This window comes from Equus przewalskii, chromosome 1 (genome assembly GCF_037783145.1).
Source record: "Equus przewalskii isolate Varuska chromosome 1, EquPr2, whole genome shotgun sequence".
NCBI classification, from domain to species: Eukaryota; Metazoa; Chordata; class Mammalia; order Perissodactyla; family Equidae; genus Equus; species Equus przewalskii.
In genome coordinates, this window is record NC_091831.1 from 57,107,694 (window position 1) to 57,132,030 (window position 24,337).

The 24,337-nt window shown below is 35.6% G+C and overlaps 1 protein-coding gene across 6 annotated transcripts in view; it reads left to right on the forward strand.

The window, feature by feature from the left end:
* TET1 (tet methylcytosine dioxygenase 1) overlaps positions 1–23,479 on the forward strand; it is a 124,075-nt gene extending 100,596 nt beyond the window's left edge. For 3 of the 6 annotated variants that reach the window (XM_070564283.1, XM_070564315.1, XM_070564305.1), the window contains 7 exons: positions 717–928; positions 4,908–5,058; positions 5,394–5,480; positions 9,424–9,513; positions 11,291–11,428; positions 14,000–14,348; positions 19,778–23,479. In XM_070564283.1, the coding sequence (XP_070420384.1) occupies positions 717–928; positions 4,908–5,058; positions 5,394–5,480; positions 9,424–9,513; positions 11,291–11,428; positions 14,000–14,348; positions 19,778–20,790 (2,040 nt within the window). In that variant the 3' untranslated portion in view covers positions 20,791–23,479. The remainder of the gene's footprint in view (positions 1–716; positions 929–4,907; positions 5,059–5,393; positions 5,481–9,423; positions 9,514–11,290; positions 11,429–13,999; positions 14,349–19,777) is intronic. The other 3 variants (XM_070564293.1, XM_070564330.1, XM_070564322.1) reach the window with 1 other exon arrangement.
* The last annotated feature ends 858 nt before the right edge of the window (positions 23,480–24,337 follow it).

Genomic DNA, 24,337 nt, shown 5'->3' on the forward strand with positions numbered 1-24,337 from the left:
ACCACTGTGCAATATTTTAAATACTTTTGAAGACTTTTTAGCACTCTATCCGTATGATTCAGTATAAGATAAATGGATAAATATTCAAAATTAATTGTTGTGTTTTGCATTCACCATGTCAGCTGGACCACCTTAATCTTAGGATAAAGTGGGTATGAGAAATCGTGTGATAGCATGGAAAAATCACAGGAATTGCAGGAATATTGCTTTATATATTAATTATTCTCTGTAGTAAAACCATTTGCCCAAGGAAAAGATCCATAACTTTCCTCAGATGCTAAATTTCAGTGCTCAAGTTTATTTTGAATGTTGGGAGTCCTTGGTTATTTCCATGTAGCTGGATTTGTCCTATTGTGACATTTGTTGAAGGGCAGAGCAGTTAGCTAGGCTCTTTTCCACGAGATCCTCTGTTGTCTATTTTGCAATGCTGTCTCAACAGTGAAATTAAACACAGACTACTTTTACAAATAATAAGCACATACCACAGATTTCTGTTCAGCCTGTTGTTTCTTGGTCAAGTAAAATGGGATACTCTGTGATGAGTTGTGTGAAGGCAGCTAGTCTGACATATGAAGGTCCTATAGGCTTCAACCCTTTGAGAAATAATAATTTTTTAAAAAGTAAAATGGAATGATACAGAGCTTTAAAAGCAATATCCATTGCATTTGACTTTAGGTTTCTTGTTTTCCATAAATGAATGCATTCTGCTTTTGCAGGTTTTAAGAAGAAGCAGTGATGAGGAGAAAGTTCTTTGTCTGGTTCGGCAGCGTACAGGTCACCACTGTCCCACTGCCGTGATGGTGGTGCTCATCATGGTATGGGATGGCATTCCTCTCCCGATGGCTGACAGATTGTACACGGAGCTTACTGAAAATCTAAAGTCATACAATGGTCATCCCACAGACCGAAGATGCACTCTCAATGAAAAGTAATCAGATCTGTTTTGTACTGCTTTGCTGTTCCAACTTCTATTATATAATATTAAATTGTTGATTTTTAACTGCCAACAACTACATATAGTACATGGTGAACAGGATTTTAGGTATTGTGCAACTAAAAAGCATGAACATTTCTTTAAAGAGAGATTTGGCTTCATGGTGAGTTAGGACCATCCTAGCATATTTTCCTTTAGGATGTTCGTTTTTTGCTTGTTTGATGCTTGATCCCACTCACCCCTAGAGTCTAGAGCAAAGGGATTTTTCTGTAAGGGAAAAGCTCCTACACAGGGAATTGTAGCATTTTGCATTCATCTAGCAATGTAAGAGAATATCTGTTTTTCTGTGGTTTTGCCAGTGAATATGTTGTCAAACTTGAGCTTTTGCCTAATTAGCGATAAATGGCATCATTTTACTTTTGATTTGCATTTTTCATATTAAGAGTGAGAGTATTTTTTCATATGCTTATGAGCCATTTGCTATTCTTTTTTGGTTTTTCGTCAGCCATCTGTTAATTATTCTAGCCCATATTTTTAAAAGATTGTTCACCTTTTTTTACCTTACATATTGGGGCTGTTAACCCTTTGTGATATAATTTCTAAATGCTTTTGACAGTTTGATATTTATCTTTTTACTTTTGCTATGTCATCTTTGCAAAAGTTTTCTTTTTTAATGTAATTAATTATATCTATCTTCCCACTTATTTGTGTCTGGGTTTTGAGTAGTATTTAAGAACATTTTCTCTCCTGCAAGTTATAGAGTAATTCACCTGTGTTTTCTTTTAGTACTTGTTGAAATTGTAAATTTTTGAAAACAGAAATCTCTGATGTATTTAAAATTTATGCTTGTCAGGGGCCGGCCTGGTGACGGCTGGTGACACATCGGTTAAGTTCGCACGTTCCACTTGTCGGTGGCCTGGGGTTTGTGGGTTCGGATCCTGGGTGCGGACATGGCACTGCATGGCTTTTGCCATGCTTTGCTAGGCGTCCCACATATAAAGTAGAGGAAGATTGGCATGAATGTTAGCTCAGGGCCAGTCTTCCTCAGCAAAAAGAGGAGGATTGACAGTAGTTAGTTCAGGGCTAATCTTCCTCAAAAAAACACCAAAAGAATTTATGCTGGTCAATAGTGGGAAGAGGAGATCCATTTCTATCCTTTCTTCCATTTATTCCAACACTGCTTGGTAAAGAGTACTTCTTTTCCTCTTAATCTGGAATACTACTTAACTGTTCACAAAAATTATATATGTAAGTGATTCCTCTCTTATATTTGAATTCTGTATCATCTTCCTGGCTTTTCAGGCACTAGAACCTCATTTTTTCAATTAAAGGGGCTTTATAATTTATTTTAATATTTGGTGAGGCTAACTGGCCATTCTTGTTTTTTTCCAAGTCTTTCTTTGTTATTCTTTTTTGTTCATGCTTCCAAATAAACTTTATAATCAATTTATCTAGTTTTAAGATAAACCTAATGATATTTTTAATGGGATTGCATTAAATTATCTTATAATGACCTGGTGTCTTTAAGATATTGGGTCTTTCTATCCCATAACATGTCTTTTTTCTATTTGTTCAAGTGTAGTTTTCCTCATATAGGTTTCTCTTTTTTTCAAGAAATGTCGTTATACAAAATATAACAAAAATATATTTCATCTCCTCTCTAGTCTGCACATAAGATTAATTTGTATACCTTCCAGAGCATTCCTTTATGCTTAGAATACCATTTCATTGTATTTTTCTTATCTTTCCAATGCCAGAAAGTGTGTATACATCATTTTTAAAGTCTGCTAATTATTTTATGTGGATGCACAATAATAATAATACCTCTTGTATGAAGACATTACAGGATATCCATATATTATCTTATTTAATCTTCCCAAGAATCTAATAACTTGTTTTAATGTTTCATCAAGGTAGATCTAGCATAGGCTTTTTTTTAAAGTTCCTATCTACAGAAAAGATGCAAGAATACTTCAGTGAACTCTTATATACACGTTACCTAGATTCCACAGTTGTTAACACTGTTACGTTTGCATTTCTAGACATAGTCACACATACATACAAACTTACATATTATTGCGTTTTTATTTTTTTCTTTCTGGATTATTTGTGAGATAGTTGCAGACTTTGTCTTTTTCCCCTAAATACTACTTCAGATGGTATTTTCTAAGAATCAGGACATTCTATTACATAACTCCAGTACAATGATCAAAGTCAAGAAATTTAACTTTGATAAAGTGCTATTATCTAATCTATAATTCATATTCAGATATCATCTATTTCCTAATACTATACTTTATAGTAATTTTCCTCCACCCAGGATTCGATGGGTTGTGTTGTTTTGTCCTTTTGTTCTCCTAATCCTTTTATCTCAATCTTTGTCTTTCATGGCATTGACATTTCTGAAGGGAACAGGATAATTTTGGAGATTGTAACTCAATTTTGGTTTGTCTGATTGTTTTTTCCTGATTCCACTCAGTTCTAGCAATTATTGGCAGGAACACTACACTGAGTCCATGGCATTAGGACATGTTTTAGGTCCATTTGTCCCATTATCAGTGATATTAACAGTTTAAGATACTCTGCGGGAGGTCTTTTAGTTCTCACAATTTTTCTCCTTTCCTATGTGTTTAATTTTTTAAATAACTGTCCATAGTTAAACTACATTTTTCGCTTTCCCATGTATTATTTCAACGACATAAATAAATTACTAATTTTTCTATTTCTTTGACAACTTTAATTTCCTTCTGCAATTTCAAATTTAACTCCTTTGATCCCATTTGCATCCCATTTTTCTTCTCCATCAACTTATTGTAATATTTTGCCCTTTAAAACATATATTCCATCTTTTTCAGAAGATTTATAGGGAGTTAGAATATTTGAACTATCCCTCCTCCCTTTTTCTTCCTTCATAGTATCTTGAATGATCCTTTTGTATTCAATGTTATCTTACATATCAAGCATTTTCCAGACTTTCACAATTAAAAAAAACTAATAGTTTTGATCTCTAAATTTCTGTTCTTTTCATTTACTATTTTTTTAAAATGTGAGATTTTATTCATATTTTTAAGTCATTACATAAGTACTTCATACATAGAATTAGAAATTTTGAGCATTAATGTAGTCACCAGAAGAGCAGACTTATTTCCTTGGTTTCATATCTTTGTGTATATATTCTAATCATCATCATCTTCACTTAGAGTCTATTTAGGGCCTCAGAAATGCCCCCCAAGTGATAAAATTATCAAGTTACCGATTGAAACAGGTTTTCTGATCAATTTTTTCTCTTGTGACGTTCATAAAGACTTTCTTTAAAATTGACAAAGTGAGGGACTGGCCCAGTGGCATAGTGATTGAGTTCATGTGCTCTGTTTTGGCAGCCCAGGGTTTGCAGGTTTAGATCCTGGGTGCAGACCCTGCTCTGCTTGTCAAGCCACGCTATGGCAGCATCCCACATTAAAAAAAAATAGAGGAAGATTGGCACAGATGTTAGCTTAGTGCCAGTCTTCCTCACACACACACACAAAAGTCACGAAAAAGTTGACCTATCTCATGCAATATATATTATCCTTTATCAATTCTCAGAAGATTGTATCAATGTCATTTTACTGATGAAGCAGCTGAAGTCCAAAGAGGTAATGAGGTGCTCTAATTTTTCTTGCTAATAGGGAACAGATCCAGGATTTAAAATCCAGACCCTTTTTTTCCCCTCCTTGGACATCTCCAAATCCAACAAGGTCATGGAGATTTCAGATCTGTATAGTTTATTGCCATTTATTTGGATTTACAGTTGTGAACAAACATTTTAGTTAAAAATTTAGTTATATTCAAGTACAGTGAGCCTTGTGTTAACATAACACTACTTTAGATAATATAAGTAATAAGATAGATATGTTAAAATCAGTTCCTGAAATGTTCTGTCTGAGGTATTGTCTGCTTTATCAGTTCATTCCTTGCAATTACCATCTTACAGTCGTACCTGTACATGTCAAGGAATTGATCCAGAGACTTGTGGAGCTTCATTCTCTTTTGGCTGTTCATGGAGTATGTATTTCAATGGCTGCAAATTTGGTAGAAGCCCAAGCCCTAGAAGATTTAGAATTGATCCGAGCTCTCCCTTACACGTAAGTGTCCTTTTTACTTTTGAATTACACAATAAGTATATAAGTACATTCCTTTAAAATTTTTTAAATAGTAAAAAACATTAAATATTAAAAAGTAGTGACAAAATAGTAAAACTATATATATAAGTAAATAGTTTAAAATTCTAAATAAATTAGGTAAAGTCTTCAACTATCAACCCAAATTCCGATTGTCCCTGGCTCCTTCCTCCTCCTCCCCTAACCCCAGAGAGAATCATTGTTAAAGGAAACTAGAATTTTATACCCAGCCAAAGTAGGAAGAATAAATAAACGAATTTGCCAACATTTCAAAGACTCAGAAAGTTTACTACCCACAGAACTACTATGAAAGAATTACTAAAGGACGTAATCCAGAAAGAAGATATATGAAACCGGAACCAATCTGTCCGGGACACGAGGCCATGGTGAGCAAAGAAATTAGTCAACCTTACTGTTAAGTTTAAATAAGTTGAGTACTTACATTTTTTAATTAAAATAACAACCTATAAGTATAATTCCTTACTCTTATCAACTCAGGGGTGGGTAGGCAATGGGAGGAGGTGGGGCACCTACAGGAACTAAGTGTGGTGATGTTTTATGCTTTGTTTGGAGTGGGGAGAATTTAGATACTGATTATCTCTAAGATCAGTGTTTTTCAAACTTTGAACTGTGACCAAAAGTAAGAAACATTTTATATTACAAACCACTAAACGGATAGATGTATACAAGTAACTAATTAAAACAAAACTATCAGAAAGTAATACTTAGCTTTATTATACATAACAAAGATAATATTAAAATATTAACAAGTTAATATGCAATATACTTATTGCTAAGGATCACTGTGATATAGTATAATGTTTTTTATAAAATTTCATTTCTTTTTTAAATGCTAATTGTGACCTACTAAACTGATTTCATGGCCCACTAATGAGTCATGACCCACAGCTTGGAAGACACTGCTCTAGATTTTGTCAGAAAAACATATATTTGAGAAGGTATATGTTTAAAATTTTTTTAGGTGAATACAAATAGAATTTATAGCTTTTGAACTACTTGTGGGAAAAACTCTTTACCAAGAAAACAATCCATAAGTCAACAAAGGGAATTTAAAAAATCATTAGAGTATAGGATAAATAGAAAATAAAAAATGAAACAGCAGAAATTAATCCAACTGTATCTGAATATAGTGACTATAACATCTTTCAAAGAAGCTTAGAATTAATAATGGTCCCTTGAAAGAGGTAATCAAAGTTATTTAGTATTTTCTAGAGTTCCCATATACTGCAATAAAACAAAGAAATTACTTGAGAGAGAGAACTATGATTTGCAGATAAAGTACCTTTGAAGCAGTCTAACAGGAAGTTTATTAGACCTTTAGGGAAAACATAAAAATTTAATAAAGGACATATAAAATACTTGAAAATGGAAAGGTACCATGTTCAAAGATCAGAACTCTTGATGATGTGTCAGTTTCTTCCTTAAAATTAACCAGTTAAGTTTTCTTTCCAAATATTATATGATGAAACTGTCACTATATAAATATATTAGCAATATTGACATTACTGTTAAATTCTTATCCTATAACAATAATACTATTATATAATTAATGAATGTGAAATCACTTTTTGCTTATGGTTATTATTAATAATCAGTAACGTTTATATAGTGCTTATAATACAGGGAGAAGCATTGCTCATTCCAGGAACTGACAGAAGGCCAGTATGAAGCTCAGCAGGCAAGGGAGAGTGAGGCACATGCTGCGGCCTTGTAAGCTATGTCAAGAATTTTGGAAGATCATTAAGAGTTTTAAGGAAGAGAGTGATATAATTACACTTGCCTTTTAAAGAAATCTTTCTGGGGCCTGGCCCAGTGGTGCAGCAATTAAGTGTGCACACTCCATTTTGGCAGCCCGGGGTTCGCCAGTTTGGATCACACGCGCCAACCCACACACTGCTTATCAAGCCATGCTGTGGCAGGCGTCCCGCATATAAAATAGAGGAAGATGAGCACAGATGTTAGCTCAGGGCCAGTCTTCCTCAGCAAAAAGAGGAGGATTGGCAGCAGATGTTAGCTCAAGCCTAATAAAAAAATAAATTCCTTTGGCTGCTCTTTGAATAATGAATTGGAGTTGGCCAAGAGTGGGTTTAGCAAGATAAGCTAGTTATGAAAATAGTTCAGGGAAGGGATAATAGTGACTTGGATTATGGTTGTGATAGATTAAATGCTGAGCATTGGGTGGTCTGGGAAGATTTTAAAAATTATTGGTGCTATTCCTTGATGTAGGGTACACTGAAATAGGACCAGGTTTGTAGAGGGCAGATTATGAATTCAGTTTGGACACATTGGGTTGGAGATTCCTAAAGGAAATCCAAGTTGTGATGTTAACTCAACAATAATAAGAATGTGAAGCTCAAGGGGTGATCTGTCGTCCAGGTGGTAATTATAGCCATGCCTGTGGATATGATGGTCCTAGAGATCAAGAATAGGTTGAGAAGAGCAGAGAGATGTATGCTTGAGCCCCAGTAAGTAAAGATCCGATAATAAGAAACCTCTATATCTGACACACACATTCATTCTAATGAAACAATTAGAAAGTCAGGATTTTTACAATGTGAATATGAGCCTTACGTTTGTAAAATGATACCAATAGTCAGCTAATCAAGTTTTATTTTATTTGTTTCTATTTGCCTACTTTATTTCAACATTTCCACACAATGAATGAGACATTTCATAAGATGTCAAATTACTCAATCTGACTTGTGACACTGGATGGTTCATAATATTCTACTAGCAATAAAACACAATTACCCATCCCACCCAATATTTCAAGTGTTAGAAAACATAATAAAAATCATTTAAACAGGTATTTAAATCATAATTCTAAAGTTTTCCTGAAATAAATGGAACAATTAATGTGTGCGTATAGCCAGGAAGTGTTTTTAAAGTAGAGTCCTGACTTTCCTGACTATACTTAGTAAGTTAAATTAAGTAACAGAAACCTAAGTGGACAGATGAATGGAATAGAGTAATCTAGATATAGACCCTTTATGCGTGAATTTCTTTTTCGATGAAAGCATCAACATAAATCAGTAGGAAACCAAAAATCACTGATGCTTTACAGTTGCCAAGATTGAGGCTTGTTGAAAGCACTCAAGAATTAACTTTCTTATGTCTGCATTGCTATGTGGGTTTGGCTTTTGTAATCTGATACACACCAGAGGTGAACTGATCCACACGAAGCTCTTCTTTCTGTGTTCTTGGCATCTACCAAATCTCAATGAGGCAGAAATCTCAAACCTTAAGTCCCTCCATCCTTGCTTTCAGTTCCCCTTCAATTGTCTTTCTTTGATGTGACTCATCATTTATCAACTCTGTGAGTTGATTTATGACATAATCATCTCTAAAATATCATAGCGGTCTTTCAACTATTGTTTAAAAGTCTCCCTTCTCTGCTTCATACTTCGTACTGTCATCAGTGACATTTCTAATAGGGACTCTTATCATGACAGTTATCCTTTGAAGAAGTCTTACATGTTTCTACTACTATCAGTAGCAATCCAGATTCTTAATATGGTGTTAATCCTTGTCACAGTCCTACCCAGTCTTCTTCAAGGTGTAGCCATTATGTTGCAGAAAAGAAAACACTGGTTTTAAACAACCTGTTGCCCACTTATTACCTCTGAAGCTCTTAGCACAGGACTTGGTGCATAGTAGGTGCCTTGTGTGTGTTGCCCTCCCATTTCTGTTATAGAAGCTTGTTGCTCTGTGTCAAAATTCCTGGCCAGCAGGAACCTTGTCTTGATTTACTTCCAAGTGCTCAGTACTATTGAATAAGTATAAAATATGGTTCTCATTTTTAACAACATAAGCAGTTTTACAACTTACCCCTAATACCATTAGATAACATAGAGTTTTAATTTCAAAAGACTTAATTAAAGCATAACAATGACTAATACTTTAGATTTTTAAAAAAAATCCGGGGGCTGGCTTGATCGCGCAGCAGTTAGGTGTGCACGTTCTGCTTCGGTGGCCTGGGGTCCGCCATTTCGGATCCCAGGTGCGGACATGGCACCACTTGGCAAGCCATGCTGTGGTAGGCGTCCCACATATGAAGTAGAGGAAAATGATCATGAATGTTAGCTCAAGGCTAGGCTTTCTCAGCAAAAAGAGGAGGATTGGCAGCAGTTAGCTCAGGGCTAATCTTCCTCAAAACAAACTCCATGTTATTTTCTATGGTAGCTCTTTTATTGGGGTAAGTATGAATTGTACGCCTCGACCACACATCAGCAATGATTTATGATTCATTTTCATGCTTTAAACTCATGTCATTATGAAACAACTTTTATGGACTGTCTTTTCCTGTAGGAAAAAAACCTTGAAGATAATTTGCAGAGTTTGGCTACACGATTAGCTCCAATTTATAAGCAGTATGCTCCAGTTGCGTATCAAAACCAGGTATGTTTTGGGACCATATACAATGCTCTTAAAAATGGCTGAAATTTCTATATAAACAAAATCATTGTTAATAGACACCCTTTCAAATTTGATCTTTAATGTATCTCCATTTTTATTAGACAGCTTTAAAAATTATCTAGTCTTTTTTTAAAAAGTCTTCTGTTTTGGCAATTGAATTAAAACTCCAGAGTGACAGAATTATGGTTATTTCTAGAAATACAACTTATAAAAGCAGAAATACATGATTCAACTCATGATGAATCAATGTAATATACCATATTAATAGAACAAAGGACAAAAACCACGTGATATCTCTATAGATGCAGAAAGTCATTTGACAAAATTCAAAACTCTTTCATGATAAAAACACTCAGCAAACTAGCAATAGAAGGGAATTGCTTCAGCCTGATAAAGGACATCTGTGAAAAACCCACGGCTAACATCAAAATTAATAATAAAAGACTACAAGCTTTTTGTCTAATTCTGGAACAAGAAAAGAATGTCTACTCGTGCCACTTCTATTAAATATTTTTCTGGAGGTTCTAGTCAGGGCAATTAGGCAAGTAAAAGAAATCCAGACTAAAAAATAAGAGATAAAACTGTCTCTGCTAGCCAATGTTATGATCCTGTATGTAGAAAATAGCAAGGAGTTCATACACGTGTGCGCACACAAACACACACAAACTACTAGAGCTAATCAAGTTCAGCAAGGTTTCAGGATACAAGATCAGTATGCAAAAATCATTGTATTTCTATACACTAACAGTAGACAATCAAAAAATGAAATGAAGAAAAAGTAGATTGTCAAAATTAAGAATTTTGTCTTTCAAAGGACATCATCAAGAATGTAAGTGAGGGCTGGGGGAAATAGGGAGATTGGTTAAGAAGTACAAACTCCCAGCTATAAGATAAATAATTTCTGGAGATCTAATACACAAGATGGTGACTATAATTAATACTGTGTTATATACTCAAAAGTTTTTTAAATGTTTTAAATGTTTTCACTACATAGACAAAATAACTGTAGTTGGGTGAAGGGATTGAGATAGTAACTAACCTTATTGTTGTAATCATTTTGCAATACATTCACGTATCTAATCACATTGCATGCCTTCAACTTACATGTTATATATCGGTAATATCTCAATAAAGCTGGTGGGGGGACACATTTTTTAAAAAAGAAAAGAAAAAGGCAATCACAGAATGGGAGAAAAGATTTGCAAATCATATATCAGACAAAGTAGAAAATATGGGAATATTTTTTAATTTTAAACATAACCAGAGGTCCATATTTTCCAAATCTTTAGCTTACTTGTATTATCATGAATGACATGTTCTTTGTTAAATTCCAACTTTCCATTTTAAGCAGAGTCATAAATTCACCTTCTATACTGGTTCATGAATATGTATTTATGTATCTACTTTTTTTAGACACTGAACACTCTGCCTATGTGATTAATACACTGTATTAGTCTTTCTTCCTAATGGAATAATTTAGGCTACTCGACTTGTTTATCCACCACCAGCAGGTATTAGTGTCCTCTCCCTGCCCTAAGTCATAGGCAGTGATTGTCATTTTACTCCATGTATTCTCAAACTCTTTATCCTAAATGTTACTGAGCTCCGTATTCACTACAGTAATACACGGTAGTGTCAGAAGTCTCTGAAATTGCAAAGTGTAATTAATTTAAGAACTTTGTTGGGAATTGATTTGTTGCTGTTTAGTGCAGATGATCTTTCTGTCTCTTGAAACTGTGTGTCATGTTTTCTTCCTTAGGTGGAATATGAACATGTTGCCCGAGAATGTCGTCTTGGCAGCAAAGAAGGTCGTCCTTTCTCTGGGGTCACTGCTTGCCTAGACTTCTGTGCTCATCCCCACAGGGACATTCACAACATGAATAATGGAAGCACTGTGGTATGTGCCTGGCTGGCTTTTGATCCTGAAAGCTCGATCAGTATATGCTTAGGCTGAGGTCCTTAAATATGATTGTCGTGACGAAGCATGTTTTATGTTCTGTTCCTCGTAGTATATGTATCAATAGTATTTATTTAAGTAATTATTGAAGTACTTCCAAAAATTTATAGCACCAACCTTAAACAAATATTTTTGTTGAAAGTCATAAATTATATATTTAATTATGGTATGTTTGCTGGGAGTTAGGAGTCCATGATTATTCAGGGAAACAATTTTGTGCTATCAAATTGGTAGGTAGCAAGTGAAGCAACTTAATGTTTCTTTTTGCCATCTTTTCCTTGGGGTTTTTGTGAGGGGAACTGTGCCAAATTTATTGTCCTTTTTTTTCGTATTGTTTCTTAATGCCAGTATGTATAAAGTTACATTAATATTCCAAAATTATCAGAAATATTTGCATTTAGATATGTATACTATGTTTATAGCCATGAAAAGACTCACATACCCTTAGCATGGAGTCAATCAAAAGATACTTAAATTAGGTAGAAGACCCCAGGAAAAATCATGCAATAGTCCTTTTGTAAGGGAAATGAGTTTGCTTCATGTAATGATCTTCTTCTCACCTAGTACAACAGAGATTAATAGCGAGTGATTGCCTCTATTTCTGTACTACACCACTTTGTTTGGTTGGCCCCATATAAGACACAGCTATAGGCTCTTACAGTGTGATTGGAAGTGCACTGTCTGATCCATCAGAAGTCAGCCTTTCTTCCTTGTTTGTGAAGTCTATCAGTGATAGATTAAGGAGCCAAAATAACTTTTTTGCATATCACTCCTCTCCACTGATGTTGACTGTAGTCTTTGAGACCAACGTTACTTCCAAATGTTGAAATTGTGTAAATCCATCCAGATGAGTCTTAGCCAGAGAGTAATTCATCATCGTTGGTTGGCTAGTACATTGGACCTGAATTGCCTCATTATAGAATATCTATGTTCAGGCTGGATTAGGATCAGAGTCAAATTAAATTTTAGTTCTGCTTCTCTTGTGTATCATTCAGCACTCGTTCTTCTCCACTGCTCTTGTTCCTTATGCAAGGAGGCTTGTACCTAGAACTTGGCATAGCTCCAGATTTCCCCGTCTCTGAACACCCACGCTCTTGAAATTTCACTGCCAACTCTCCTTTCACCCTGTCTGTTTCCCCAGTCTTTCTAGTTGTGCTCCTATGTCTAGTTCTTGTCCCCTTCTTAGTCTCCTTGTGGGCAAATAAATTGATTTAAGTAAATATTTATTGGTGGAAGATTCTAATTTTTAACATGATTATTTAAAACTTAACAAATAACACCCAAGAGATTTCAATATGTCAAGCCTTGCTGGTAAACAGGACCATAGATATTGAGAAAATAGTGTGATTTAAAACCTTTTAGTTAAGTTTTTTGACCTTCTGTATCCACCAAGTTCTATCAACCTTGAAAGTCAAATCTGGCAATTTCATTTATTTTCACTCTTATAACATCTCTACTGTCTTAGAAAGAGCTCTTAGCTGTAGGAGAAATGTGTTTAATAAAAAAATAATGAAACTGATATATTTTTGATGAATCTTTAATGACATTTGAAAAGTAATTATCATTAAAATATTAATTTATGAAGAAGCATACTAATATTAGGTATCAAAGATCAGAAATTTCCTGTATATACTTCTGTATTTTCATTTCTCTACAATGCATAAAAATAACTGTTAAAGTAAGGAGAAGGGCTGAGATAGGTTATAGTCGAGACAGAATTTTCTTAAGATGTCCTATTTCCCATCCAAAAGAAAGACAGGCAAACTGATTGATATGCTCCTAACTAGCATAGAAGCAAAATGGAGGAGAAAGAGAAAATTTATCCAGATAAAATGTTTTTGTTAATTTTTTTAAACTATTAGAATATAAGTCCTGCTAGAGAGAGAAATCTCTTGTGCTTCTTCTTTTCTTCATTAATATCATCAGTTTATTTAGTGAATAAAATTAAAATCACCCTGACAAAAAGGGCAAAAAGAATCTATAGATAAATTCCACTTACAGGCAGAAGTGAAAAATCCTAGATGACAACATAGCAAATTAGAAAATTCATGATAATTAATTCCTCTCTACCCAAGGAATGTGAAATTATTTGAATATTAAGAAGTAGGGTGATGTATAGGCTAAAATAATACCATTCTTAATAGTTAATATGAAGGCAGTGAGCAATTCACTAACCATTCCTTAACTTAAGCAATGAAATAAGATGCTATGTAACAAAAAGAATATTTAAAATATTACAAAATACATAAACATGTATAATATCATTTACTTATAAAATCAACTCAAAATTATACTGGTCTGCTTACAAACAATTGTTAACTTACTAGAATTGAATAGTGTTGGGTGGCTTGATATATACAATATTTATCCAAAATTAATATACCAGCAGTAAGCAATTGAAAACAAAATGGAAATGCAGGTCCCTTTCACAATGGCAACAGTAAGAAGCTAGGAATAACTTGACCAATATGCAGGACCTATATTTTCCATCTCATGTTTTCTTCCTATTAGGTTTGTACTTTAACTCGAGAAGATAACCGTTCATTGGGTGTTATTCCTCAAGATGAGCAGCTTCATGTGCTGCCCCTGTATAAACTTTCAGACACAGATGAGTTTGGCTCAAGGGAAGGAATGGAAGCCAAAATCAAATCTGGAGCCATCGAGGTGCTCACACCCCGCCGCAAAAAAAGAACACGTTTTACTCAGCCAGTTCCTCGTTCGGGAAAGAAGAGAGCAGCAATGATGACAGAGGTTCTTGCTCATAAGATCAGGGCAGTGGAGAAGAAATTCATTCCTCGGATCAAGCGGAAGAATAACTCAATGACAAACAGCAGTAAGACTTCCTCGCTGCCACTTTTAGGTGAGGCCAATGGACACCACCAATTTTCTGTGCACAACTTTCATTGGCAGAAGAGTTTGGACTTTCCTTTGCATCTTATTTTTCTTCTCCTTTATCTTTGCTATTCTGTCAGGAATGAGGCATTATGAAAAGAAAAAGTTTAGATCAGACATCACTTAATCAATTAACTTAGTTAGTTGTTCCTAAATCTTATTGTTTATGATATAGTTTGCTTAGAGTTCAAAGTAAGACGTTGAATGTATTTCTACATGCTTGCCAAAACTAAAAGGCAATGAAAAAGTGACCCATCAGAATTTCTTGGTATTTTTTTCTACTCATACTTTTTTCAAAAAAAAAAAAAATAATGTTCTTGTCATTTGTGCCCCATCTATTTTGAAGCTCTACTCCTTCTTCTTGGCATACATGAGGTGACAATGACTTCCTTGAAGTCTTCCTAGATCACCTTTAGCATCAATTTAAGTAATCCAGTTGACAAATATTACCGAGCACTGCTTTCTAGGTATTGGAAATGTAGCAGTCAAAAAGAGAGGAGACAGTGCTCTGAAAGAATTCCATTTAAATAGGGTTGTCAAAGAAGGATTCACTGAGAGTGAGGCATTTCAGTAAAGACCTAAAAGAAATAAGAATCAGCAATGTTTTTATTTGGAGAAATAGCATTCCAAGCAGAGGAAATGGCCAAGTGCAAAGGTCAGGAGGCAGGAATTTACCTTGACTCTTTGTTGCAAGCAAGGAGGCCAGTGTGGCTGGAGCAGAGTGTGGAACATGGGGAATAGTAGGAGACGAGATCAGAGAGGTAAGGAGGCGTCTGAGCAATTCATCTCAGACTTTATAGACTGCTGTAAAGACTTTGGCCTTTCTTGTGAGTGGGATGAAGCTTACTGGAGATGTCAGAAGAGAAGGGCTCTGATTTGACTCAAACCTAACATTCTGGTTGCTGAGTTGAACCTGGAGTAAAGTGGGGCAGAGAATAGAAAAGTAGGGTGATCGTAAATTGGCTATCCTAACAACTCAAGAGAGAGGTGATGGAGCTTGGACCAGAGGGCTAATGAGGAGGACATAAGAAATGTGTGATTCTGGATATGTTTTGATGGTAGAGTCAACAGAATTTCTGATAGATTAAATCTGGAATGTGGACAGAATGGAGTTTCAGGGTTTACCTTGATGTTATTGGCCTGAAGAAAGTGGAAGGCTGGAGAAGCCACCGACTGTCGTGAGGAACGGGGAGAGAAGAAGAGATTTGCAAGGGTATAGAGGGAGATCAGAAGCTCACTTTTGGACGTGTCAAGTTTTAGACACCTGTCAGACATTTGAGTCTAGATGTCAGGTAAGCGCTGAATATCAGTATAGTTCAGACAAGTTCAGGCTGGCGATATAATTTAGGAAGTCAACTGCATAGCAGTAATATTTAAAGCCATGAAATCACAGGGAAACTGAAGGAGATAGAAATTTGATCAAGGACAAATCCTGGGAATTCCCAATTTGTAGAGGTTTCAGAGATAAAGAAGAACCAGCAAAAGACAGTTGGAAAGTCTGGTGAGGTGGGAGTGAAACCACGAGAGTATAGTGTTTCAAGGATGGAGTGATCAACATGTCAAATGCTGCTTCTCTGTCAAGTGAGATGAAGACTGAGATTCCACCATTAAATTTGAAGGCTAGAGCAGATTCAGTGGAGTGGTGGTGAGAACAAATGAAGTGGATTTATGGGGAAGTGGGAAAGAAATAGGAGGTTGGCTATAAAGGGGATTACTTGACTACAGCGAAGGTTATAGGGTTTGGAGGTTTTTTCTTAAATGGAAATTTTTAAAAATGTACAAAGTGTATGGGGCCGGCCCAGTGGAGGAATGGTTAAGTTTGCATGTTCCACTTCGGTGGCCCAGGCTTTGCCAGTTCGGATCCTTGGCAAGCCATGCTGTGGCAGGCATCCCACATATAAAGTAGAGGAAGATGGGCACAGATGTTAGCTCAGGACCAGTTTTCCTCAGCAAAAAGAGGAGGATTGGCAGCAGATGTTAGCTCAGGGCTAATTTTCCTCAAAAAAAAAAAAAAATGTACAAAATGTGTGAGTTATATAATGAATCCCACTTCCCTCATATGCTCCCAGTTTTAAAAATTTTCAATACATAGCCATTCTTATTTCATCTATACCCTTACCCAGGCCTCATCTCTTTCATTTTTTTGTAATAAATTGCAGAAGTCACATTATCCATTTATTCATCAGTATCCGTCACTAAAAGATAAGGAATCTTTATAATCATAATACCTAAAACAAACAAAAAAATTAAATAATACCTTAAAACCCATCAGTGTTCAGATTACTCCATTTGTCTCCTAATTGATTTTTTTTTTTTTTAAGATTTTTATTATTTCCTTTTTCTCCCCAAAGCCCCCCGGTACATAGTTGTGTATTCTTCGTTGTGGGTCCTTCTAGTTGTGGCACGTGGGACGCCGCCTCAGCGTGGTCTGATGAGCAGTGCCATGTCCGCGCCCAGGATTCGAACCAACGAAGCACTGGGCCGCCTGCAGCGGAGCACGCGAACTTAACCGCTCGGCCACGGGGCCAGCCCCTCTCCTAATTGATTTTTTGTTTTTTACATTTGATTTAAATCAGTATCCAAACAAGGTCACACATGTTTAGTTGATATGTCTCCTATTCTTCTTTTAGTTTAAAGATTACTTTTCCTCTTTTTCTCTCTTTTTTTTCTTTTCTCATTATAGCACAAACCATTGTGCTGTAGAGACAAATTCAGCTTCAGGGTTTTTAGAAAGAATTAGTCTAGCAAGAAGACTATCTGTGATTTGTACACTTCTGTTTATTCACATTAAGAGGTACATAGTGTATGATGATGTCTCTTTTTGTGATGTTAAGACTGATCCATGGGGCCGGCCCCATGGCTGGGTGGTTAAGTTTGTGTTGCTCTGCTTCAGTGGCCCAGGGTTTCACTGGTTCGGATCCTGGGCGCTGATATGGCACCACTCGTCAGGCCATGCTGAGGCAGGTCCCACATGCCACAACTAGAAGGACGTACAACTGAAATATACAACTATGTAATGGGGGGACTTGGGGAGAAAAAGCAGAAAAAAGAAAAAAGACTGATCCACGAGTCAAGTGCTGTCAACCCGATTCACTGATTATGCTTCATCTTTTTACCTCATGATTTTAGAAACACTTATCCTATTCTGTATTCTTTATTTCATTAGGATTAACAAAGTCTATCATTTGTTGATCTTTTTAAAAAAAGAAATATTGTCCTTATCAATAAATTGTTAATTCTGAGGTATGGTTCATGTGGGGAAATCAGAATAAATATGTGCTTGACTGTTTGCCCTTTTCCACCAGTTTTCAGAATACAAGTTAGTTCCCAAGTATCTTCCAGCATGGTCATGTTTTTAAAAATTTAATTTCATTTTCATCTCACGGTTTTTTTAACATAGCTTATATCTTAATGCATATTGAGTAGGTTTTTTTTTCAACTAAATTTGAAAATGCTTTAAAAATCCTCAATCGTTCCATCTTTGATCAGTAGAAACCCATCAAGCTGGCTTCTGAATTCTTTCGTCAGGACCCCAGTCATCTTTGATAGCTTCCTTAGCCTCTGTTCCAACAAGATGTTCCAGGCTCATCTTATATAATCCTGCTCCATCTCTAAAGTCAGCCAGTTCTCCAAGGATCCTAAAGAAAAAAATACACCATGAATTTATAGTGATATTCAAAATTAGATTTACAGGGTATTCCTTAACTGCTTTGGCTTTTATATTTGTAAGAGAGTTTGTTTGTTTTTCTAAGATGAGAGATAACAATGTAGGCATTTATATAATGCTGAGAAAGATTCAATAAAGAGATACTGAAGAGGCAGGGCAGGAAGAATTATCATTCCTTTTTATTTTAGCTCCATTTTATTATAGAGATATTTAATTTATGTTTATTTTAGGATTCATATATCTGGTTCCATGCTGCTTGTAAACAGCAATTATCATTTTCATCTTTGTGTCATTCCCTAATAGCATCTTAGCGTGCAGTTTTTTTTTTTTAAATAAATAGCCCCTTAGTAGCTGTATGCACAATATTTGGCCCCTAACCTCTTGTCCTTTTCTAATCTTTTGCATAAGAACTTTTTTTTTTTACAGGTTTATCCAACTCAATAAAAGACTCATCACTGTTTTTACTCCTTCCTTCCCATGATTTATATTCTGTTGACAACTTCTACTCCACAGTAGTAGACGCAGCCACCGAGAGTAGCACAGGTTTCTCACTGTCCCACTCCTTGGGTCCTATGTATAAGTTCTCTTTAGAGATGAGAACTATCGTGTCTCTAGGTTATACTGTCTGAGGGAAGAATTGCAGATCTTCTCAACTGGATCAGTGTCTGCTATTACATTGTTAATTATTTTAAAACATGGCCACTTTACTTTTTCTGTTTCTTGTTCCTAAAATCTGCTGCTTTGGCACTTCCAAAAGTTTTTTTAGAGCTTCAAAACAGGGAGAATGTCCTCAAGAAAAATGTTTCTATTTGATGTGAGATTTATGTGGGTATGTCTGAGCACATTACCCGCATTGGCCAATGTGATAATAATGATCTACCTACTTAGTGAGAAAGAAACAAAACTTAAATGTGCTTGTTTTGGAGGGTTACAAGTGACTTTTTTTCAACTAAAATTTTTTCTGTGACTTTGCCTCAGATTTAACTTTGCGGGTTATGATACTTTCATTACCCAGAAATACTGATAAACTTACTCATTTTTACTTTTTCCCAAAAAATGAGATCATGCAATACTTGAAGTATCTAAACATCTCTTTGAGTAGTTAAATATTGCTCCATGTCGTCATATCATCAGCTGCATTGTATTCCAATGTATGGTTTTAATATTTACTTCATAGGCAATTAGGTTATTTCTAATATCTTACTATTTTAAAGATTTTATTTTTCCTTGTTCTCCCCAAAGCCCCCCAGTACATAGTTGTGTATTTTCAGTTGTGGGTCCTTCTTGTTGTGTTATGTGGGATGCCGCCTCAGCATGGCCTGACGAGTGGTGTCACGTCCACGCCCAGGATCCGAACCGGCGAACCCCTGGGCTGCCGAAGCGGAGTGCATGAACTTAACCACCTGGCCGTGGTGCCAGCCCCAAATATCTTACTATTTTAAACAGTGGACATCCTTCTGGCTAGATCTGTCCGTTTATTTATGATTATTTCCAAAGGGAAGAATTCTTTAAGGAAAATTGTCAGTTGAAAAAGCATCCCAAACTACATACATTTTTTAATGCATGCCTGTGTGTTTGACTTAAAGTAAATAAACTAAAACTGACCAACATTGCCATCATCAATGTTTTCTTATGTTATTCTTTGTACTTCTTCTTAAAAATGTTTTTAAAGACAACTACCAAAGTAGTTTGTACTCATCTTCAAATTTGGTGTCCTTTTCTCTGTTTAGGGAGTAAAACCGAGACCTTGCAACCTGAAATAAAAAGTGAAACTGAACCCCATTTTATCGTCAAAGATTTGGACAACACTAAAACCTACTCACTGACCCCATCCATTCCTCACCCAGTGAAAGAGGCAAACTTATCTCCAGGCTTCCCCTGGTCCTGTAACACTGCTTCAGCCACAACAGTTCCTTTTAAGGACGGCGCATCAGATCCGTACGGGTTTTCAGAAAGAGGTAGCAATCCCCACTGCACAATGCCTTCTGCAAGACACAGTGGTGCTAATGCAGCTGCTGGGGAATGCACTGGAAGTGCACAGCCTGGTGAAGTGGTTCCTCTTCCCACCTTGTCTACTCCTGTGACAGATTCCCTGGTTTATTCTGAGCCTCCTACTGGTCCATCTGAGCAGCTAACTTCTAATCAGCCAAACCAGCAGCCCCCATTCATCACCTCTCCTCATGAACTTGCTTCCTCTCTGGTGGAAGAAGATGAGCAGCATTCTGAAGTAGATGAGCCTCTATCAGATGACCCCCTCTCAGATGACGCCCTGTCACCTGCTGAGGAGAAGTTGCCCCATATTGATGAGTATTGGTCAGACAGTGAGCACATCTTCTTGGATGCCAACATTGGTGGGGTGGCAATAGCACCTGCTCACGGCTCTGTTCTGATTGAGTGTGCCCGGCGAGAGCTTCATGCTACGACTCCCGTTGAAAACCCAAACCGGAATCATCCAACACGCCTCTCCCTCGTCTTCTACCAGCACAAAAACCTGAATAAGCCCCAACACGGTTTTGAACTAAACAAGATTAAGTTCGAGGCTAAAGAAGCTAAGAATAAGAAAATTAAAGCCTCAGAGCAGAAAGACCAGGCAGCTAATGAGGGTCCTGAACTGTGCCCTGAAGTTAATGAATTGAACCAAATTCCTTCTCATAAAGCATTAACATTAACCCATGACAACGTTGTCACCGTGTCCCCTTATGCTCTCACACATGTTGCGGGGCCCTATAACCATTGGGTCTGAAGGCTTTTCTCCCCTTCTTAATGCCTTTGCTAGTGCTGTGTATTTTTTCAAGGTGCTGTTAAAAGAAAGTCATGTTGTCGTTTACTATATCTTCATCTCACCCATTTGAAGGCTGAGGTAAAAAAAAAAAAAATGGGGTGGGTATTTCTTAACTGTGACTATATTTTGACAATTGGTAGAAGGTGCACATTTTAAGCAAAAATAAAAGTTTTATAGTTTTAAATACATAAAGAAATGTTTTGGTTAGGTGTTAACCTTGATAGAATCACTCAGTTTGGTGCTTTAAATTAAGTCTGTTTACTATGAAACAAGAGTCATTTTTAGAGGATTTTAACAGGTTCCTGTGCTATGATGTAAAATCAAGACACACAGTGTTAACTCTACACAGCTCCTGGTGCTTAACCACATCGACACAGTTAAAGAATAAGCTGAGTTATTATTTCATGGTGCCATTGTTCCAACATCTTCCAATCATTGCTAGAAAATTGGCATATTCCTTTGAAATAAACCAATGAAATGTTTTCTCTCTTAAAATATCTCTCCTGTATAAAATAATTCGTTATTGTTAGTAATGGTTGGAGGCTGTTCATAAATTGTAAATATATATTTTAAAAGCACTTTCTATTTTTAAAAGTAACTTGAAATAGTATAGTATAAGAATCCTATTGTCTATTGTTTGTGCATATTTGCATACAAGAGAAATCATTTATTCTTGCTGTGTAGGGTTCCATCTTGTTAGCTGCAATATGTATTCTAATCATGTATATGGTTTGTGTTTTTTTAATGTGTCCTTTCTCCTTCAAATATTAGCTACTTATATAAAATAGTTAGATCATGCAAAAATTGTTAATTATCTCTAAAATTGGAATTAGGAAGTATATCACCAAAATTGATTACTGTTTTCTTTGGAACTAAATAAGAGTGGTATCTTCTGACTTATTGAGCAACAGTGGCCCCAATTTACGTTCACTCCAGCTTTCTCAGTATGATCCATGAAAGGTGTTTCCAAGAGGAGATGGGACATAGGTAATAGTATTCAGAAGAGTCAAATGCTTCTAAAGTTTTAGGATTATAAAATACAAAAATCAAGCAGCAAGAACCCTACCCATCCCAAATTGCCTTATTTGTTCTGAAAGTTATTGTGGTACAGAATAAGAATAAAATGCCTGTAGAAATCTTTTGAAAACAAATTCCCTATCATCATCACACACACCCACACCCTAGAAAAACAGTAGGAATGGTATTATAAGTCTGGTTTTGTCCATTAAGAGCTAATCCAAAGTAGTTTATCTAGGCATATTAGTTTTGGGAATGTAATAACTCATCTTCTCTGATAATTGCCTATGTTCTAGGTAACAGGAAAATAGGCATTCCATTTATTTTAACCTCCCATTATTTTTTCCCGTTACTTTATTGACTCATAGCAAAACAAATGGAATTGCCCAAACAAAATGTTTAGAACAAGAAGAAATTTCAATGAAATACTTGATTCTGTTAAAATGCAGAGGTGCTATAACATTCAAAGTGTCAGATTCCTTGGGAGTATGGAAAACCTAATGGTGCTTCTCCCTTGGAAATGCCATAGGAAGCCCACAACCGCTAACACTCACAATTCTGGTGCAAAAGCAAACAGTTCCAACAAACTCTCTAAAGAAAATCTCGCTGTAACTTATATTAAAATAATATATGGTGCAAAGGATCAGTTTCAAGCTTTTGACTAATCCAAGTAAAGGAATATGAAGGGATTGTAAATAACAAAATGCCCGTTGGTAGACCATCATTCTGTACAAGTAGATTTCTGCTTCTTGAATATGTAAAATAGGGTAATTCATTGACTTGTTTTAGTATTTTGTGTGCCTTAGATTTCTGTTTTAAAACGTGTATATTTTTGTGAGCCTAAGGTTTCTTATACATATAAGTATATAAATAAGTGATTGTTTATTGTTTCAGCTGCTTCAATGAGATATTTACTAGTATTAGACTATCAGGAATATACCCTTGTGATATTTCGTTTTAGATTTTAGGCCTTAGCTCCCACTAGAAATTATTTCCTCACCAGATTTACTGGAAAAAGTTTTAAGACCCTTTATCCATCCACCCATCTGTCCATTCTTCCATTCAATACTCATTGAATGTCTGCAAAATTTAAGTATTAGTTTTTGTTTTTCTTTGAATCGCTACCCATGACATAATAAACTTGAAGAATTAAAGTTCTAAAAGAAACTCTTACACATATTTTTCAAAGAAATAGCAAATTTCCTTCACAACAATCCATTGTGATATATCTGCAGCAATTCAAATCAGTCACTAACTGTAAATAAGTTCCTTAACAATCTAAACTTGAAGCACCAATGTTGACTTAGAGGAACATTGGGATTTGCGAAGTTAGTTTACCAAAACAAGTACATGAAAATATCCAGTCTCAACTAAAATGTTTCCATTCCTTTATTATAATTAACACCATGAATGGCCTGCCTCAACTGATAACCCCATGGTTGGAACCACACAGGATTCCTACTTTGTTGGGCTCTGTTGCAAAAGTTTACCAGTTAACCATCCCATTGTCTGCCCTGTGACTTTTTTAAAAGCTTATGCTTACTCAATGTTCTGTAGCATTGTGATTGTATGCGGGCTACACTGCTTTTAGAACACTTTCTCATGAAGCAAGAAATAAATTTGTTTGAAATGATATTTTCACTCAGAAGACTGGTCATCTAACATTATTTCTGCACCTCTGTTATGTTTTACTGTAATGATCACCTTTTGTTTTACCTCTTTTATAGCACTCAAATTGGGTTTTCAATCTTCTGCCTTTGTTCATGGTATGATAATTGAATTCATTGATATATGACCCCCAGGTTAGTCCAACCTCTTCATAATACAAACTTACCAACTATAATGAAAGAATAACTCCTGCCTATTGTAGAATCCAACAAAATATGGTGCCCTTCAAAATCTCATTTCTAATGGCTCTTAGGCTATTGTTGAAAAACTTTGTTTCTTGTGCTTGTCAGCCTCACCTACATCTTCTTTCCAATGTATCCACAAAGTACCAAATACGTCATGTCACAAGCCTAATTGAAATATATAATAATTGGAAAGTGAGGCTAGCCAAAAATGTATAGCGGTAGGTAAATTTTTGCAACATGTTAGCAAAAGTTTTGCATCTTAAATAACCTTCTAACATCTTTATTATGCAATCTGCATGTGGATGAAATAATTTAATTTGTTAAATATGATGTTTCAACCAGAGGAGATCCATACACGCTTTACTTAAGACATAACCCCAATACATACTTAACTGAATGCATACCCTTGTGTAAATGAGATAGTGACTTAATTCATATGAAGTAACCTGCTTTCTAATGTTATTACTTCAGTGGACTCCTACTGATTATCATTTATTTCACAATAGCATGTATGAAAATAATCCCAAACTATTTAAGTTTAGTCTTTTTAAAACAAATTATATTAAGATCTTTGATCTGGGACAAAGTTTTGACATTGCATGACAACTTCCACCAATACTGGGCACAGCATTTCCTTT